This window comes from Propithecus coquereli, unplaced genomic scaffold (assembly GCF_000956105.1).
Source record: "Propithecus coquereli isolate 6110/MARCELLA unplaced genomic scaffold, Pcoq_1.0 Scaffold88, whole genome shotgun sequence".
NCBI lineage: Eukaryota > Metazoa > Chordata > Mammalia > Primates > Indriidae > Propithecus > Propithecus coquereli.
In genome coordinates this window covers 9,283,508-9,302,174 of record NW_012155062.1, presented here as the reverse complement: position 1 = coordinate 9,302,174, position 18,667 = coordinate 9,283,508, and the positions used below count along the sequence as shown (strand labels likewise).

At 33.1% G+C, this 18,667-nt stretch overlaps 1 protein-coding gene across 1 annotated transcript in view; it reads right to left on the bottom strand.

Annotated features, from left to right (window-relative positions):
- GCC2 (GRIP and coiled-coil domain containing 2) overlaps positions 1-18,667 on the bottom strand; it is a 48,488-nt gene that overhangs the window by 18,979 nt on the left and 10,842 nt on the right. The window contains exons 5-18 of the mRNA XM_012664322.1: positions 17,721-17,825; positions 14,683-17,160; positions 13,865-13,937; positions 11,153-11,253; positions 10,950-11,048; positions 6,310-6,429; positions 5,705-5,869; positions 5,296-5,400; positions 4,525-4,687; positions 3,968-4,068; positions 3,795-3,872; positions 3,044-3,181; positions 1,860-1,981; positions 227-403 (exon numbers count right to left, since the gene is read on the bottom strand). Coding sequence (XP_012519776.1) covers positions 227-403; positions 1,860-1,981; positions 3,044-3,181; positions 3,795-3,872; positions 3,968-4,068; positions 4,525-4,687; positions 5,296-5,400; positions 5,705-5,869; positions 6,310-6,429; positions 10,950-11,048; positions 11,153-11,253; positions 13,865-13,937; positions 14,683-17,160; positions 17,721-17,825 — 4,025 coding nt within the window. The remainder of the gene's footprint in view (positions 1-226; positions 404-1,859; positions 1,982-3,043; positions 3,182-3,794; positions 3,873-3,967; positions 4,069-4,524; positions 4,688-5,295; positions 5,401-5,704; positions 5,870-6,309; positions 6,430-10,949; positions 11,049-11,152; positions 11,254-13,864; positions 13,938-14,682; positions 17,161-17,720; positions 17,826-18,667) is intronic.

Here is an 18,667-nt window from a genome sequence, read left to right as displayed (position 1 = left end):
ATTGGATGAGCAGAGCAGATAAACATTAATTGTTTTTAAAAATTCAAATTACAAAAGCAATTCAAAGGGGAAGTTTTAAGGTAGATAAAGCAAAGTTACCAAGCCATTAGAAATGTCTATTTTCTATTTTCAAATCTGTATTTAGCCCAAGGAGCAACATATTAAAAGTTTCAACAAAGAAATATGCTGCTGCCTGGTACAATGTTAGTGCTTCCAGCAACCTTACTTTTCCCGGAGTTCCGCCTCTTTGGACACAGTTTCCTGCAGCATCTTGTTGTGTCTTTCTAGCAGGGTATCATGTTCAGACTGTAATGTTTGAAGTTCACATACGTTAATCTGTAAGTTATTTTGGCTATCTTGTAATTTGATTTTCAGTTGGTCAATCAGCATTTCCAGATGTTCCCTAAAACAGAAATAAACAGTTTTAAAAATTTTTTGAAAGTGGTGAACCTAATTTTGTGGTTTCAAATATATTTTAATCATTTTATATTTCAATGTCATACTGTTACTATTATTACGGATAATTCTAAAGGAAATGTAATAATCAGAAGAATTCAGAGACTAAGATTAAATATAATACAAAGAATGTCAGAGACAGATTTTAAATATCTGGCATCACAGAGCTACAAAAAATTTCTCTAAATTTTAAAATTTCATATTCAAATGGAGTAGATCATTAAGTGGCACTGAAATAGCCCATTTTATGTTATAGGACTATGTCATTAGTTAAAAAAGAATCACACAGTTCTAAGTTAATTGTTATGAGAATGTTATGATAGACCAAGTTACAGTGAAAGGTAATCCCTGAAGAAAAGCAGGAAGTGTTTTTGCACTTAGAATAAAAAACTAAGTGGAAACAGTTAAAATCCACAATTCTGCCACAATTAGTACACTATTAGCTTCTTTTTTAAAAAAAATGTATTTAATTTATAAGAAAGTAGAAGGAACATAATACATTTACATTCGAATAATTTGAACCCAAAATTTGGAGATGATCAAAAATGGCTCTTGCAAATGGTGACATTTTTATATTTATCAACTTTAACTTTATAATGAACTATTGGAGAGAAAATAATCTGTGACAGTTTCAATCTACAGTACTCATATTTAATAGATTCCTAAATGAAAAGTAGCAGAAACAAACATACAAATACTGCAGAATAAATGAATCTATTTAGAACAGTAGGAGCCAGGTGTAAAACTGCTTTGAATACTGAACCTCTAACTCATAAAAACACCACAAATACCATGGAATGTTCTATCTTTTGTTACAGTATGTTTTTTATTAATTTCCAAAAGGGATCTTGTATGCCAGTTTTAAAGCAGCATAAACAATATACACTATTCAAATAGAATTGAGATGGTCATAAATTTAAGAAAAGTTTAATTCTAGACCAAGATTTAGCAATTAAAACTTTTTGAAATAAGTAAAATATTTTTAAGCAACTTCTGTGTAACCTAATTAATGGTGAATAAATATGTTAAGAAAGTATTTTTCTTTTACTTCTAAATTTACAAAATTGTTAAAACTAGTCATAATGTAATTTTAATGCCTGTATTTCTACTATGACCAGATCCTACTAGGACAAGATTGAATTTTTAGCCTGCGTGTCAGAGACCACCACATCCTGGCTTGTGGTTCACTTTAACATCTTTTAGAGTTTGCAGCAGTGCCCTTCGTAGTGACGTTCCCTGTTACTGTCTGGAGACACAGTGAAAACAAGAAAGTCTGTTCTCATTGGTAAGTATCTGTAAAACTCCACAGCTAAAAAACATCCAAATAGGATTTTCAATCTACTTGGTGAAGAACCTGAACTGAGGGAGAAAACCCTGCATGTTTCTTTTAATTTAGACTTTACCTTTCTTGTTTAGCTCCTTCAGTCTCAGCCTGAGACACAGATTTATTTTTCTGTTGTTTTAGAACATTATGAACTCGGACTTTGTAGTTCTCAAATTCAGAGGTTACAGTAGCTTGTTCTGCCTATAACATTTAAAAAAGAGAGAAAAATTTTTCTATTAACACAATTCTCCTATTTTTTCTCAGAGATTAACAGATTGAGATGAAAACCTGTTTTTGAAAATGAGGAAAATGGTTGACATTCTTTTTAACCTCCTGATTAACTTTGCTGAAAAGTACACTTCTGTTGGCCTTACACTTAAAAAAAAATTTTTTCATTGATACATAACTGTACATATTTATGGGGTACATGTGATATTCTGATACATACATACAATGTGTAATGAACAAATCAGAATATCCATTACCTTGAACATTTATCATTTATGTTGGGAGGTCTTACACTTTTTAAAAGCCTTTGAATGATATAATTTTTTCTGACAAGTGACATATTTCTGCCATGTTGTCTACCCTGTAGATTAATTTACTATTCATAAATTTTATAATGGTACTATGTGCTTTTGGAACTTTATAAAGATTTTTAACTTATGATATCCCTCTTTTTATAAAGATGAGAAAAATCGATTCAAAGAAATTATGTTACTTGAACTTCAGTTTTCAAAATAGAGTGGTAAAAGTTAAGTTCTAGATCTTCCACTTTCCTGAAATGATCTGTAGACTCCCATGACACTTTTGCCAAGATTGCTTAGATAAGAAGAGGCTGCACCTCTAACTACTGTACTGTATCTCACTGTTCTGTATATTGAAGATGAAAAATCAGGACCCCACAGTCATTCTATTAATATTAGAATGTTATTTTACAATCATTTAGCACTCAGAACTATGACACTTTTCTGATAAAAAAAAGTTTTACAAACGGGTGACTCTCTTACACACATAAACTGCAAAACAAGGTTGAAACAGAAACATGTGCTTGTTTTTCCTTTTAGCAAAAAAAGTGATCCAAGGGATGGTTAGGGCTGGCATGGGATTGGGGCTGGAAACAGGTGAGCTGAACCAGGCCTTCATTTATTAAGTGCTCTTAACAGCAAAACACTAAAAGGGGAGAGCACGGCGCTGGAGTAAAGGTCTCACGGCCAATAATAAAACGCCCGTGGTGTGCCACTGCTGCCCTGAAGAACGCACCTTGGCAGCGCGGCTCTCCTCCTGCAGCGCTGTCACTCTCTGCTGGTACGCGCTCACCGTACGCTGGTGCTGCTCCACAGAGGCCTTCAGGTGCTCGTGGATTTTGTGTTTCTCAGATGTTATTTCAGCCAGCTGAATCTGAGGGCAACATCTTTAAATTTAGCTCTAGCAAATCAGATCTTCACTGGTTAAAGAGATTTTCCTTAAAACTCAAACTTGAGTTTGAGACATAAGTGTATGTAAGGGACATAATTAAATAGTGGAATATTTTTACATATTATTATTAAAAGAGTACAGATAATATGAGTAGAACATTTTCTCACTAAAATGTTTCTTAAGCCAACGTTAATAAAAAAACATGAAGAATATTCTAGATTACATATTTAACATTTATTTAAATACCTCAAGATATTACATATAAAATATATAAATATAAATTTATAAAGCTATTTTATAAGCTTATGACTGTAATAATCATTAAGTTCAGATACATATTTATTTTATTTTGCCCTATAGTATAGCATATTACAAATTTTCAAATACATGAAAATAATCTAGCTTGAGCTAAACAGTATACTCAAGTTATATGTCACACTTGATTTATTGCTTCTACTTCCTCAAAATGTTGAGGAATCTTTCTAAATATCCTTATAGGATAAATCTTCATAGGACAGTTAGAAAAATCCCTAAGTGGTACCTTACTTTTACATGGAAAATTTTTTTAAATCTTAAAAAGTAAAAAGAAACTTACTTTATAGAGTTCTACTTGCTGCTGGCTTGCCTCCAGCTCACCCTTTAAAGATGCTTGAAGTATTAAGTGATCAGTTTCCTACAGAACGAGAATCTTGGTTAAGTTAAAAAAAAGTTATTCATAAATAAACTATGAAATAAGTGCTAAAATAAGAAACTGAGAAATTAACATACTGCTTGTTTTGAATCTGCCAGTTCTTTTTTGGTTTTCACAAGCAACTGCTTGATTTTGGTGTTTTTTTCTTCATATTGTTGCACTGAAGACTGTAGTGAAGCTAGCATAAGAAATAATTTCACAAGAGATGAAAATTTTTATGAGTGAATTTAAATATATGAATGACGAGTCTCTTCTTTATATTAATTTACCTTTAAAAGAAACTTGTTTTAGCTTTTTATTATGAACTATTTCAAACATATATGACAGTAGTGGTAATAGTACAATAAACTCTACTATACCCATCACCTAGCTTTAACAATTACCAACACATAGCCAATCTTATTTCATCTGGACTAGGAATCAGCAAAATATTTAAGAAATGTTTAAGTGAGTAAATCTGGACTGTAAACATCTTACTGGCAAATGGTTTTACACCCCTTCTGGTCCTTAACATTTAGCATTGTGTTAAATACCTGATTAGCAAAGACTGGTGAAATAAATAACTAATGCCCTCCCCCTAAAATTCTATTATGAAGAAATAAATATAAGATAAAGAGAATTTTGTTTAACTCACTTATTTCTTCTTGTAGGGTTTCTTGTTGCTGTTTTTGAATTTTTATTTCTTGCTCCAAATCTTCTATCTTGCTGTTTTTATTAGTTAACTTTTGATTTAGCTCTTTCATCAAACGTTCATAATCAGCTATTTCCATATTCATCAATGTGGTTTGTTGGGCATCCTGCATATTTTATAAATAAATGATTTACATAATACCAGATCATTTAATTTCACTGTGAAATTGCTAAAATGGTGCCACAGGAATAAACAGGTTCTATTACACTTCTCTGTAACAGAAAAATAGTTTATACAGTAATAAAGAAATGAGAAGTTGGATACTTCCTAGTTTTTAATTTCATAAAATATTTTCTAATCGTTTAATTCAACTTTCTTAATTTTGTTATATTTGATAACTTTCATTAACTGTAATATTTATAAAATATTAGTATGTTAAGTGGCACTTATAGTACCTTTCTTTTTAGCCTAATCTTTGAAAAAGCAGAGAAAAATTAGCCAAAGTTCTGAGTATAATACAAACTTCAACTTTGACAACCACGTACAGAAAATGAAACACCAAATCAAAATCTTGGAATTTGTGAACCTAGATTCTTCTGAAAAGACAGGTACTTAGATAAAGAAGTTAAATTTTCAATGTTTTGAGTCTAACCATTTATAAAGGATTATTTTAGTACCACAAATAACATTTTTGAATGTCTCTTTTCAATGTGTATAGAATAGTTTAACAATGTGAATATTGACATCAGTTTTGATTCTGGGGTTTTATTTTACCTTTTTAACCAGCTCTAATTCTTGCATGGTTTTCTGAAGCTGTTTCTTTTCCTTTTGAAGTTGTACCTGAAGTTCTTCAAGTTCATTTACAGTACTGGCATGTTCCTAAAATTAAAAATAAAAACAACCTCCACAATCCAATAGATGTTAAAAAAGGTATTTGTTGTGAGGGGCTATAAAAAGACACACTAAAATACAAAAAGTTTGGTAATATTTCAATATTTAAAATGTATACACACCAAAACCACAGCTTGGATTCTCAACTTTGTAGGTGGCATACATAAAGAAGTAATGAACTCTGCTGTATTCACGAATGTCACTTTTTAGTGTTTCCTTCATTTAAATAATATTTTGATAAACACATCACTATATATATATATGAATCGATCACACACAGGATTGTTTTTACCTTTATCTTCTGCTCTTTCTGAAGTTTCTCAGCTTCCAATTCTTTGTCTACCATTGCTTTGGCTTTCTGGACTTCTAAAATCTGTACTTCTAATAACTTGGCATTAGACTGTAATGTCTCAATACGAGCCAGGAGATCTTCATTATCAGAATTTAATTTTTCACACTAGAATGACAAAGGATTCATTACCATAAACATGCAGAAATATATACAAGAGAGGAAGACTAAAAAGGTACATTAATAAGAATATTGGCATAGTGTGAAAAACGAAGATTTCAAAATCAATTCCACAGAATGTTAAATTAAAAATGAGTTTAAAAAACTATCATCGCAATACTGACATGGCAAACCTTATAAGAGACCAGATGTACCAGCAGAGCAAAGGGTATACAAGTGAAAAACAAACAAAAAACCCAGGGGAAGTGAGATTAGAATAATAAGTAAGAGAATGGTTGCTAGTTGTTTTGTTATATTCTTCTCTCAACAGAGGTTGAGGGGGGAAAGAAATTTGTGTTTCTGTCTACTTATTAATTTTTTATGCAAAAAGTACTGACATTAAAATATATTATCATTTTCATTTCTGAATTTACTCAATCTTAAATTACCTGAAAAGTCGAATTTCTTAATTGTCTTGTAAGGTCTTCAATATGATGCTCAAAACTATTAGCACGTTCTTTTTCCACATCCAACTGCTCTGACTGCTTATCATATTCTAATAAAAGATTCTTTAATAAAAGACAAAAGGATTTAACTTTGGGATATTATTATACATTCAACAGGTCAGACTGCATTACCAAGCTACCTTGATATAAGGCTTATGAGTCCATCCTAGATGCTTAAAATATGTACCCAAGTTCAACATTTGATAGAATACCTGACATTAGATAATAAATTTAGTGCAATTCAGATGACTTTTGGTATTTGGGGATGGGAGGAATATATTAAAGAGGAAAAAATTTAAATATACACAGTATAATAGCTCCAAGGTTAAATATTCTAGTTATCAACAAAAATGAACTTTTGAAATGCAAACAAAATTTAAGGAGGGAGAATAAAAAGTTTAATCTGGACAACTATTAATTCCACCTGAAGAATTCTGATGAGGCAAATGTTCCAGGTCTGCTCTAATATAAGGTGGAGGTGCTATAATGGAAGAACACTGGAAGATATTACATTAATTTAGTCTCTCACACTTTGCAGCAAAACTTTCAATATTTTCTGAAGAATCCAAAACCAGCTGAATTTTTCTCTTTGATACCCCTCCTTGGCCTACTCAAGGACAGAATGCCCAGAATTTTGCTGCACACTAGCTAATTAGGTTACCCCCCAAAATATGTAAAAGAGATTCACTGTTTCCAGACTGCCTGTAGTTTGTTTTTTTCCTCCCGTCTCCCTTATAAATCCTGTTTTTGCCTTTGTTCCTGGACAACTTCTGACTGTTTTTCTTCTCATAAATGAAACTGCATGCAAAATAACTAGCAAAACGTTTGTGTTTTCTTGGAAAGTTTACTTAAGTTTTTTTTTTAGAGATGGGAGTCCCACTGAGATGCTACATGTAAACACGAGAAACTGCATGAACCAAGGACTGTAAAGCCTGGAAGTAGACTTTATCTTGACGTGGATCCAGAGTCTTTGGCTTACCTTCCCAGGCTTCTCCAGTGGTCTAGTGTGGTATTTACATTCTTTCTGGATCTTGCTTGCCAAATCTGATTCTTGGCCACAATTTTCTTTTTCTTTTCTTTTTTTAAGAGACGGGGTCTCCTGTCACCCAGGCTGGAGTACAGTGGCATGATCATAGCTTGCTATAACCTCAAACTCCTGGGCTCAAGTGATCCTCCTGACTCAGCCTTCTGAGTAGCTGGGACTACAGGCATATACCACCACGAACAGATAATTTTTAAATTTTTGGGGGAGAGACGGGGTCTTGCTATATTGCCCAGGCTGGTCTTGAACTCCTGGCCTCAAGACATCCTGCCTTGGCCTCCCAAAGTGCTGGGATTATAGACACGAGCCGCTGTGCCCAACCTGTATCTAATTCTGATTTATACACCGTCAATTCACTAACTCAGCTGGGGGCTGAGCGTTAGAATCTGAATTTCAATTTTATGGTTTGCCCATTTAGTGACTTGAGTGGCAGAACACAGGAAATGGCAATCTAGAACCTCGCTCATATTTTCATTTGTCTGAGGATTCTGTTACTTTCTGGTACACATGAACACAGGGTTGAGAAATCATTAGTATCTTTCCTTTTCCATAGAGAGAAGATTTTGTGCTTGTTTTGTATTTGTGTAATGGACTCTTCTAAAGATCAGAGATCTTTATTATCTTACATTCTATCTAGCCTTCTTCATTTTTACTCATTATGGTTCTAATAGTTGTCAATAGCTGTAAAGTTGAATTGCTATGCCAAGGCTGATTCTAGTAAATAATGGCTCCCTACAGGAAATTCTGACTTTAATCATCTATTATTCCTAAGGAAAGTCTTGGAACAAAAAATGAATGTTAAATGCATGCAATGGTCTACTTTCCTCGATGCTTTGTAGGGTAGATGCTTCTAAATATCTGAATAATTACAAATTATTGTCTCTCAAGACTCTTGTATGTTCAGATCTTTTAATAAACTGATAAAAATTATTATAAGTGATATAAACAATGAAAAAAGAAATGATCTAACAAAATAAGTAAATTACAAAATTCTTAGTATCTTTATAAATAAGCTCCCTGAGGAACCTAATAGAGTTTAATTATATATATTTTTTAAGTGATCAACACTCTTAAACATTTCAGGACCTCTGATTCTATCTTAAATCCTTTGTCATATTTCATTTGTAAATTTCATATGAAAATATGGCAATGAAAATATGAAAATGTAAATTTAAATTTACATGAAAATATGATAAAAGAATTAGTATGCTGAATATATAGAGAAATCTTACAAATTCATTTTTAAAAAACACTTCTTTAAAATTTATACATGGTGGCCAGGCGCGGTGGCTCATGCCTGTAATCCTAGCACTCTGGGAGGCAGAGGCGGGAAGATCGCTTGAGGTCAGGAGTTCGAGACCAGCCTGCGCAAGAGTCAGACCCCATCTCTACAAAAAATAGAAAAAAAAAATTAGCCAGTCAACTAAAAATAGAAACAAAAAATTAGCCGGGCATGGTGGTTCATGCCTGCAGTCCCAGATATTCAAGAGGCTGAGGCAGGAGGATCACTTGAACCCAGGAGTTTGAGGTTGCTGTGAGCTAGGCTGATGCCATGGCACTCACTCTAGACTGGGTAACAAAGCGAGACTCTGTCTCAAAAAAAAAAAAATATGAAAAAAAAAAATTTATACATGGGCTTTCTTTGTCTTTTAGAGCAAATTATATTAGGAGCTTGCTTCTTTACATTTTAAGAGATCCTATAATCTGATTTATTAATTTCTGTTAGAGGTGGATCAAGTATAACAATTTTATAAAGTTCAATCTATTATATAAATCTTTTCCTTTGTAATTACTTAAATTGCTTTTAAGTTTGGAAAAGTCTTTTATATCCAGAAGTCAGTTAAAGGATCAAGTATTTTATTCTAAGTTTTAAACATTCTGTACAAAATTTTTTAATCCATACAGAATTTATTTTGGTGTGCGGAGTGAAATAAAAACCTGACGAATTTCTAATTCTTTCTTCATTGGTTTCCCTTTCCAAATTTTACTGACATAGTATTATTACAGTTGATTAAAAAAAACAGATCTGGAACTGAGGACAGCCTGAAATCAAATCTGTTCTGCTCTTCCTTGTTCTGTGATCTTAAAGTCTCTTAAGAACTTTGAGTCTGTGACTTTAATCCTTAACCTCTTTGTGCCTCAGATTCCTCAACTGTAAAGTTGTGATGCTAACATACTTCCTGAGGTTTTGTTTTGAGAATTAAGTATATTGAGATATAAAGTGCTCAGAAGACAGCCTGGCATATAAGTGTCTGTTGTTGTTATGTAGAAATATCTATCTCTTCTGCTACATTAATCTGTCCGATTCTTGCATCAGAATTCCACTATGCTACGGTAGCTCTGTAATAAATTTTAGTGTCTAGTGAGCAACATGACACTTTTCTCTTTTCATCTTCAAAATCTTAGCTATTCTTGATAGTTTATTTCCCATTTAAAACTTAGAATAATTGTCAAGATCCTACCAAAAAAAACCCCTAGAATTTTAAGTGAAATTGTTTTAGAATTTAAAACCAATCTGGGATCTAATACTTCAACTAATATTCAGTCATCCTACATGACTATGGGATTTTCTTCTTTCCATTAATTCCACTTGATTACTGCTCACTCTTTTCTCCCTACCCACCTTACTTTTCTACGAGTGTGCATCTTGTACTTTTATCTATTTGCCTGCTATTGCCGCTGGAATTTAAGTCCTAAAGGCCAGCCTGAACAAGAGCGAGACACCCTGTCTACTGAAAAAATAGAAAGAAATTAGCTGGACAACTAAAAATATATACAGAAAAAATTAGCCGGGCGTGGTGGTGCATGCCTGTAGTCCCAGCTACTTAGGAGGCTGAGGCAGTAGGATTGCCTGACCCTAGGAATTTGAGGTTGCTGTGAGCTAGGCTGACACCACGGCACTCTAGCCCGAGCAACAGAGTGAGACTCTGTCTCAAAAATAAATAAATAAATAAATAAATAAAATACAAGTCCTAAAGGGACAAGAATTTAGTCTATTTGGTTGACCACCATCTACCCCAGTACTTACAACTTAGTTCACCATATAAATATCCACTGAATGAATAAATACATGAAGAAATGTAATGATATTTATCTTACATTTAGCGACTTTGTTGTACTTTTAATTCTTATATTTTTAATGATAGATCCTTATGTTACTAAGGTAGACAAACATATTGCCTCCAAATACCAATGCTTTCACCTTCCTGTGAGACTGCTTGTTTAAGTCTCACATTTATTCACTTGGCAAGAACGATATTAAATAATTATGGTAATAATAGCCATCTTTTTGTTAGTGATTAGGAAATCCCAAAACAGAATTTTACTTAAAAAAATAGTTAAATGGCACTATTTAAAGCTTAACTACTTTAAAATCTTGATATTAAGACTCTACTACATTGCACAAAAAATAGAAAAAAAAATTACTAAAAAAAAAAAAACAAAAAACGAGTTATTTTATGGATAAGAGTTTTACATTTCCAGTACATTCCTTGATTTAACAGTTGTGAACATAACTTGTTACTAAAATGACTATTTTTACCTTATAGCTTTCTGCTCCTTGAATGAGCTCTCTCATAGAAGCAGACAACTGGTCCTTTTCTGACCGAACAGATTCAAGTTCTTCCTTCACAGTCTGGACCTATTTCAAATACACAGTAAAGTTAAAGAGTTTTTCAAGGATAGAAAATTCTTGGTCTCCTAAAATATGAGATTCCTGAATCTTGCATTTTTAAGGCAGCTTACCTCCTTTCTGCTGGAATCTAGTTCTTTCTTTGCCTTAACGGCAACTAATTTTATCTTATTTATTTTCTCCTCTTTCTCTTTGCATTCTTTTTCCAGATTTCCTAAAAACAGAAAATCAAAGGATTATATATAAACACAAAAGAAAAAAAGGGAAAATATTCAAATTACTTATTTTAGCCCTAGAAATTGATTTTTATTCTGGAATACAAAATTGGCAACTTGGCAACTTGAAATTAAAGTAAGTGGCAAAAATATTACCTTTTTAAAAAGTGAAACTTAATTATTCATTATGTGAGGAAACAATGTAAAAATTTTCCATTTTCTTCTTTTTAGAGACAGGGTTTCACTGTTGCCTAGGCTAGTGTACAACGACACAATCATAGCTCATCACAGCCTTGAACTTCTGGGCTCTAGTGAATCTCCTGCCTCTTTCTGTTTTCTTTAATCCTCATTATGTGAGGAAACAATGTAAAAATTTTCCATTTTCTTTTTTTTAGAGACAGGGTTTCACTGTTGCCTAGGCTAGTGTACAACGACACAATCATAGCTCATCACAGCCTTGAACTCCTGGGCTCAAGTGAATCTCCTGCCTCTTTCTGTTTTCTTTAATCCTCCAAAATAGTCTACTATTTTTAGCCATTTCATAAATTTCTAGGAATTGGGGAGGCTTTTATGACACCTTTAACATTAAATTTCCTGGAAATGCAGGTATGCTAGGACTTCAGGTGACAGTTTGCAAACCCGATCAAGCAGAGGAGATTAGACGCAGACGAACATTTATGTTCCAGAGGCACACTCCTTTTCTTGGTTGGTGGGTCTGATTCTTATGATTAAATCTGTAATATGTCTTACCTAGCCAATCTTGATCTCTCCCTTAACCTCTTTAGCCACCTCCCCTATTTGAACTCCAGTGTTCAGGACTTTACTTCTTGGTATCTTTGCTTAACTTCAGTTACGATCTGAATTTCTGTACCTGCCTATTAATTTACTTACACCTGTACCTTCCCTGTGGCTGCCATGGTGTCTGAGTGAGTAGCAAAGGCCAACTGTTCCACTTCTGCATTTCATCCCACACTTCCTCACCTACTCAGGTATCACAGCAGCAATTCTCCCCTGGAGCAATTCCCCCCTCTCTAGTGGATTTTTTCCAACAGTTTCTAAACACGCAATAAGAAAAATATCATCAAGAAATTAAGATCAGGAACAACTAGTGAAAGCAGTGAAAAAGGGTAGGGGAGAGATCATGATCAGACAGGTTAAGTAACTCAAACACGCTGTTATTTTCTTTATAAAAAAAATAAATGAACCATATTGTCCCTCTAGATATTGTCCCATCTCTTCTTTTTTTTATAGCAAACCCCCTTGAAAGAGCTGTCTATACATGCTCTCAAATTTTGTTTCCCTCATTTTTTTCTAGAACCCTCTGCAATCAGGTTCTGGCTCCAGCACATCATGGTAACTGACCTCTATGTTGCTTATATTAATGGTTAGTTCTCAGTACTCACCTTACTTGACATATCAGCAACTTTAGCCTTGGTTAAATGTTTTTTCCTTCTTTTATTTGCATTTCACTTGACTTACCTTTCAAGACATTTTATGCTCCAGGTTTTCCTCCCTCACTGGTTGCTCCTTCTTAATCTCCTCTGCTGTTTCGATTTTCTCCATCTTTAAATGATGGAGAACTGTTTCTGGTCCTCATCTTTTATCTGTACTCCCTTGGTGATTTCAATCTCCTGAGTTTTAATGCTCCCTACTTAACTACAAATTTTTATCTCTAGCCCGGCTCTCTCTTTTTAACTCCAGATTTGCACAGAATTCTATATGACATCTCCACTTGGATTGATATTTAAACTTAATTTGTCTAAAACTGAGCATCCCAATCTGCCCCAATCACCCATTATATTAATAGAACACTGGCCCATTCTAAACTCTTCAACAACCCCACTACTCCAAAATAGTTGAGAATCAAATTGAGTAATCATCAGCACATTACCTAACACTTCTAAGTTTTCATTTCCTCATTTTTAAATGGGAATATAAGAGCTACCCCATAATATTACTATGAGGAACAAATGGATATGATAAATTCCCAACCCCTCTGCATATCAATCACACTTGTGCATTTATGGTCATGCTTCTACCTCTCTGCAGTTTTCTGGTATGCTCGTTGATGTTATATTTGTCAACATATAAGCACCCACTGTTCCTTCTTGCTAGAATACCATTCTTCTTGTGTTAAATTTCTCATTCTTCAAGATCCAACTGAAAACCCTATTCTGTGATGTTTTTCCTAACTCAAATCAGGCAACTTCCTGTGCTGTCAGCACTCCAACACATCAAACTACTGTAATTACAGCCCTTTCTGGCAGTGAGCTCTTTGAGCACATGGTCTGTACCTTAATCAGTGTCTACAATAGTTGGGTATTCAAATAAAGTTTGCTAAATGAATAAAAAGTCCAAAAACAATCAGGGAACCATTTATAAATGGAAACACACTAGTCTTTTGCTTAGATCAAACAATAGAAAGCGAAGCTTTTGAAAGGGAAGGCAAACAGATGGCAGAGGGGCAAGAATGGACTACCAGGAAAAGACAGCTACTTACTGCGTTTTTAACAACTCATCAATTGGATACTATAGTTCTCAATCTACTCTAACACAAACAAGACTTTCTCTAATTAATTGTGACAACATTAATTGTAAAACCATAGTTACCTATTTTTTCTTCCAGCTCTTTTACTGAAGAGAGTTGATCACTTTTTACAGAAGGTGATTTCCCTAAGGAATCCTAAATTTTATAGGGGAAAAAAACAAAAAACAAAACAAAGACCAAAAACAGAATTCATTTCCCATGATGAACTAGGCATCATGTTAAGCATCAGAAAATCATTATCAAAAAGAATTTCTACAAAAAGTAATTTGGATAACAGTTTTTTTTCTTCCCTTGATAGACCAGGTAATACTGACATTACCAGGTATATGGCATTTACTGTAAAAAATAGTACCCAAGGCCAAGATGAACAACCTGACACACATCAAATACATATGTAATAAGGAAAAGGTTAAATGATTATAGCTTATCATAGTTTCAAAACATGACTTTTCAAGAAAAATCCTAAAATTTTAGCCAAAGAAAATACCACTATAGCCCACCTTTTTGCTTAACTGTGCTCTTTAAGATATTAATACTATGTGTATCACAAAAGAATTGAAACTCAAGTTTTTTCATGCTTAGTGGTAGTTTTGCTAGTGACTAATATAATTTTGACCAAGACATTTAAACCCCGAATGAATTATTTAGTATTATGTAAGTTCAAGATTTTAAAGTGACCTAAAACCAAACAAATGATCAATGTAATAAACAGGATATACAACACGAAAATGTTTAATACACTTTCAGAAATTTATCATTCGAGATTAAATGCTAAAAATTTACTTCTGACACTGAAGTGTAAAAATGTTAACATATATATTCTAGTCTATGACTGGAACAAAGAATTTATTTGAATCAAAAAAATTCAAATTAGTAGTACCTTTAAAGATCCCAACTCTGCTCTCAAATCTTGCAACTCAGATTCTTTTTGTTCTAGTAATGGCTTTAGGTTTTCATGTTCCTTTTTAAAACATTTTTCTTTTTCATTGTGGATTTCATTTTTGCTATATAATGTTTGAGATACTTCTTCAACTTGAATTAAAAGATTCTGATTTTCAAGCCTTATTTTTTCATTAGCATTCTTCATTTCTAGAAGGTCAAATTGTAGGGCCTCTTTTTCTGACTGGATTTCTTCTAACTCTTTTCTTAAGAGAACTTTTTCTTGCTCATGGTCTCTTAGTAATGACCTAAGTTCTTCACAATGAACTACACTCTCTTCTTGAAGGCACTTAATCTCTTTTTCTAACTCGAATACCCTTTTGTCATATTGCAAAACTAAATTGTGTTTTTCCTCATTTATTTTTGCTAAGGATTCACCTACAGCATGTAGGACATTTACAACATCTTGTTCTTCAGTTTCTTCTGAAACTTTTGACCCCATTTGTTTAAGAAAACCATACAACTGAGTTTTGACGAATAACTTCTGAACTTGCTCAGTTTCAAGTAGTTTATTTAAATTATCTTGCTTTTCAACAGTTAACTGAAGTTTCTTTTCTAATTCAGTAATATGTTCTTTAAGGATAATATCTCCTTCTTTTTGAGACAGAAGAACTTCCAAATCCCAACTCAATTGCTTCTTCTCTGAACTTAGTCTATTATTTTCCTCATGAAGAGATTTCACTTCAGATGACAATGCTTCTTGGTCTTCAGAGAGAGTTTTCATTTGAACCATAAGTTTTTCTAGTTTTTGGTCACTTTGATCCTTTTCTTTTAAAGTCTCTTCTAGTCCTTCTGATAATTCATTTACTTTTTGTTCTAGTTCACTGTTGTACTGAGCAGTTTGCTCCACTTTCTCCTTAAGTTCTACAACCAACCTTTCTTCCCCTTCATGTTTTTTATGGAGATTATCCATTTCTTCATGAGAATTTTTTAGTTTATTTATGAAATCATCTTTTTCCTCAGTAAGAGAACTTATCTTTGCTTCTAATTCTTGTAACATGATGTCTCTTTGACTGAGACTAAGCAAGTAAACTTCATTCTTTTCCTGAAGGTTCTTTAGAGTATTTTCAAATTCTGGTACTAATTCTTGTTGAGATAGTAACTTCTCATTTTCTCTCTGGAGACGATTCACAGTTTCAAGAAGAGCATCTTTTTCAGTAAAAGCAGTTCTGAGCTTCTGCTGAAGCTCATGAACATCAGAGGCTTGCTGTTGCTTCATTGATTCCAACTCTTGACTTATTTTTCCAGCGGATTCCCCTAGTTCTGTCTGTAAAATTTCCATAATCTCTCTCAAACTCTCATAATTTAAGATTGCTTCTTGCTTTTCTTGTTGTAGGTTTTCACATTGTTCCTTAAGACCCTGTATTTCAAACATTAATGTTAATTTTTCTTTTTCTGAACCTGACAAAAATGTCTCATTTAGTTCTAATATTTCTTTTTGATGCTGTTCCTTAAGAGTCTGTACTTCTTTGTTATGTTGTTCTACAGTACAGCAAAATTGTTTATTTAAATCTTCTGACTCAGATTTTAATTTTTCAATTATACAGCTCTGTTCTTCTTTAGCTAGTAATAGTTCATTAATTTTAAACTCTAGGTCTTCCCGTTCATGAAAAAACTCATCCTTTGTATGCTGAGCATCCATTTCAAGTTTTAATTTAAGATTATTCATATAAGTTACCTCATCTTTTAAGATACTATGTTGAGATTCCAGTTCTTTTAAGGCATCTTCTAGATGTTTGACTTTTTCACTTACTACTTGTTCTACAAAAGTATTTTCCGGTAAGAGCATAGAACACATCTGACTGTCTTGGTTTGCATTTGAGGTGGCTTTCCTTAAGTTTTCTAATTCACTTTCATATTTCTCCTGAATATTCTTCTCACTTGCCTCACATTGTTTTACTAAATTCTCTTTTATCTGGTTTAATTTATTTATTTCTGCTTCATGTTCTTTAGCTGATGCTTCAATTTGGCACATCAATTCTTTCACCTCTTTTTGGTGTGTAGCTTTCAGCTGTAAAAGCTCTTCTTGTAAACTATTAATATCTTTTTGATAATGCTGAGAATTAGCCTCAATGACATTTTGGAGATGAGTAATTGTTTGCTTCTTTTCATCAGTGGTAGCTTCTAATTGCTTTTGCAGATATAAAATTTCCTCTTCAAAGGCTGGCCTAATTTTCTGAATCTCTTCTTGTAGTTTTTTAAGATCACCTTCAGAGCCACTCTGAAATTTAAGTTGTTCTGAAAGCTCAAATTGTTTATTCATTGCTTCTTCCAGTTCCTTTTGTAAGCTAGCTTTATCTTCACTGTGTTTGGAATGTACTACCATCAATTCATTTTTCAAATTTTCAATTTCTTTCACATAGTTTCTATGAGATTGTTCAAACTCCTTTTGCATATCTTCCATCTTAGTTACAGAATCCTATTACAAAAATAAGAACAAATAAATTCTTTCAGTAAGACAAAAAAAAACCCCTGCCCTCAGGAAAAATAATTAGCCACATGCTAACTACAGAGCAATGTAAATGAGCAGAAACGTACCTAGAGAAATATGACACCCAGATTCCAAAAATTCTGCTTAGGCTCTGCCTACCTTAAGTATGACTATATATCAGCAATACTAAATCTATTACTCAAATTAGCCCAGACCTAATAGGCAACAAAATAGAAACATGCTTCTGAATCTCCTAAAATATATAATGGTATTTGGAGTCACACGTGAAAATCAACTTACTTTTTTTCATTTTTATTAAAGAATAACATTATAGCCATAGGAAGATTAACAATGCAACAAGTAAATGTTACTCTATCTCTGCATAGTTGGGTGATTTCAGTTATTTTTAATTCTTAATCTCTGTTTCTTTGTTCATAAAAAGTTAAAATCCGATTAGATGCTTTTTTAAGTTCTTTCTTAGCTCTAAAATTCATGACTACACTATATAAGTTAGCAAAAAAGGAAAGAACATTAAAATGTTGCCTTACCTCAACTTTTTGCTTCATTTTAATATTTTCCTTCTTCAGAGAAAGACATTGCTGCTCAGTCTCTGCTTTTTCCAGAAGAATAGCATCTAGACGTTCAGTCAATGCCTGTTTTGGAATAGGATGATTTGTTTGCCTGAGGTCAAAAATAATGGATTGACCATAAGCATAATTATCTCCTCACCGTTTCCAAACCATGCTAAAGTGAGAATAAAAGATTTAAAAAGGCATATAAAAACAAAGAGAAAAGAAAAAAAGGCATGGAGAAATTTCAACATATTTTTAGAAAACTAAAAGTGAAAGAGAAGTAACTGAATCAGAAAGAGGAAGAAAGCTATAAATAACCTAAGGGCCTACATAGGGAAAACACATATGAAGAGCTGGTAAACACTCTTCAGAAAGGAAATGCTCAGCAATTGGAGGTACCAGATATTGTCAAGGGAGGTGTAATGTGTGGGGCTCAAAAACTGGAGACTGGTGAACAATCTGAATAGGAAGTAGTCAGAACAATAGGCAGGAATTAACCTATGTCTCTCCTCCTTCAGAAACATGTTTATTCTCTGTGGAAATTAAACAGAATAGGAAGTTAATGAGATGGAAAAGAGACTAAAAAGCCAAAAGTCAATTCTTTGAAGAAAGCTAACAAAATAGATACACTCTAGTAAAACTGATCAAAAGACAAAAGTCATAAACAATGTAACTAAAAAGGATATACATCTACTTATAAATCTTAGACTAAAAAGTTAAAGAGAATACCACGAACAATTATTTGTCAATAATATTGAAAATTGGCCAGGTGTGGTGGCTCACGCCTGTAATCCTAGCACTCTGGGAGGCCGAGGCAGGTGCATCGTTTGAGCTCAGGAGTTCAAGACCAGCCTGAGCAAGAGCGAGACCCCGTCTCTACTAAAAAAATAGAAAGAAATTAGCTGGACAACTAAAAATATATA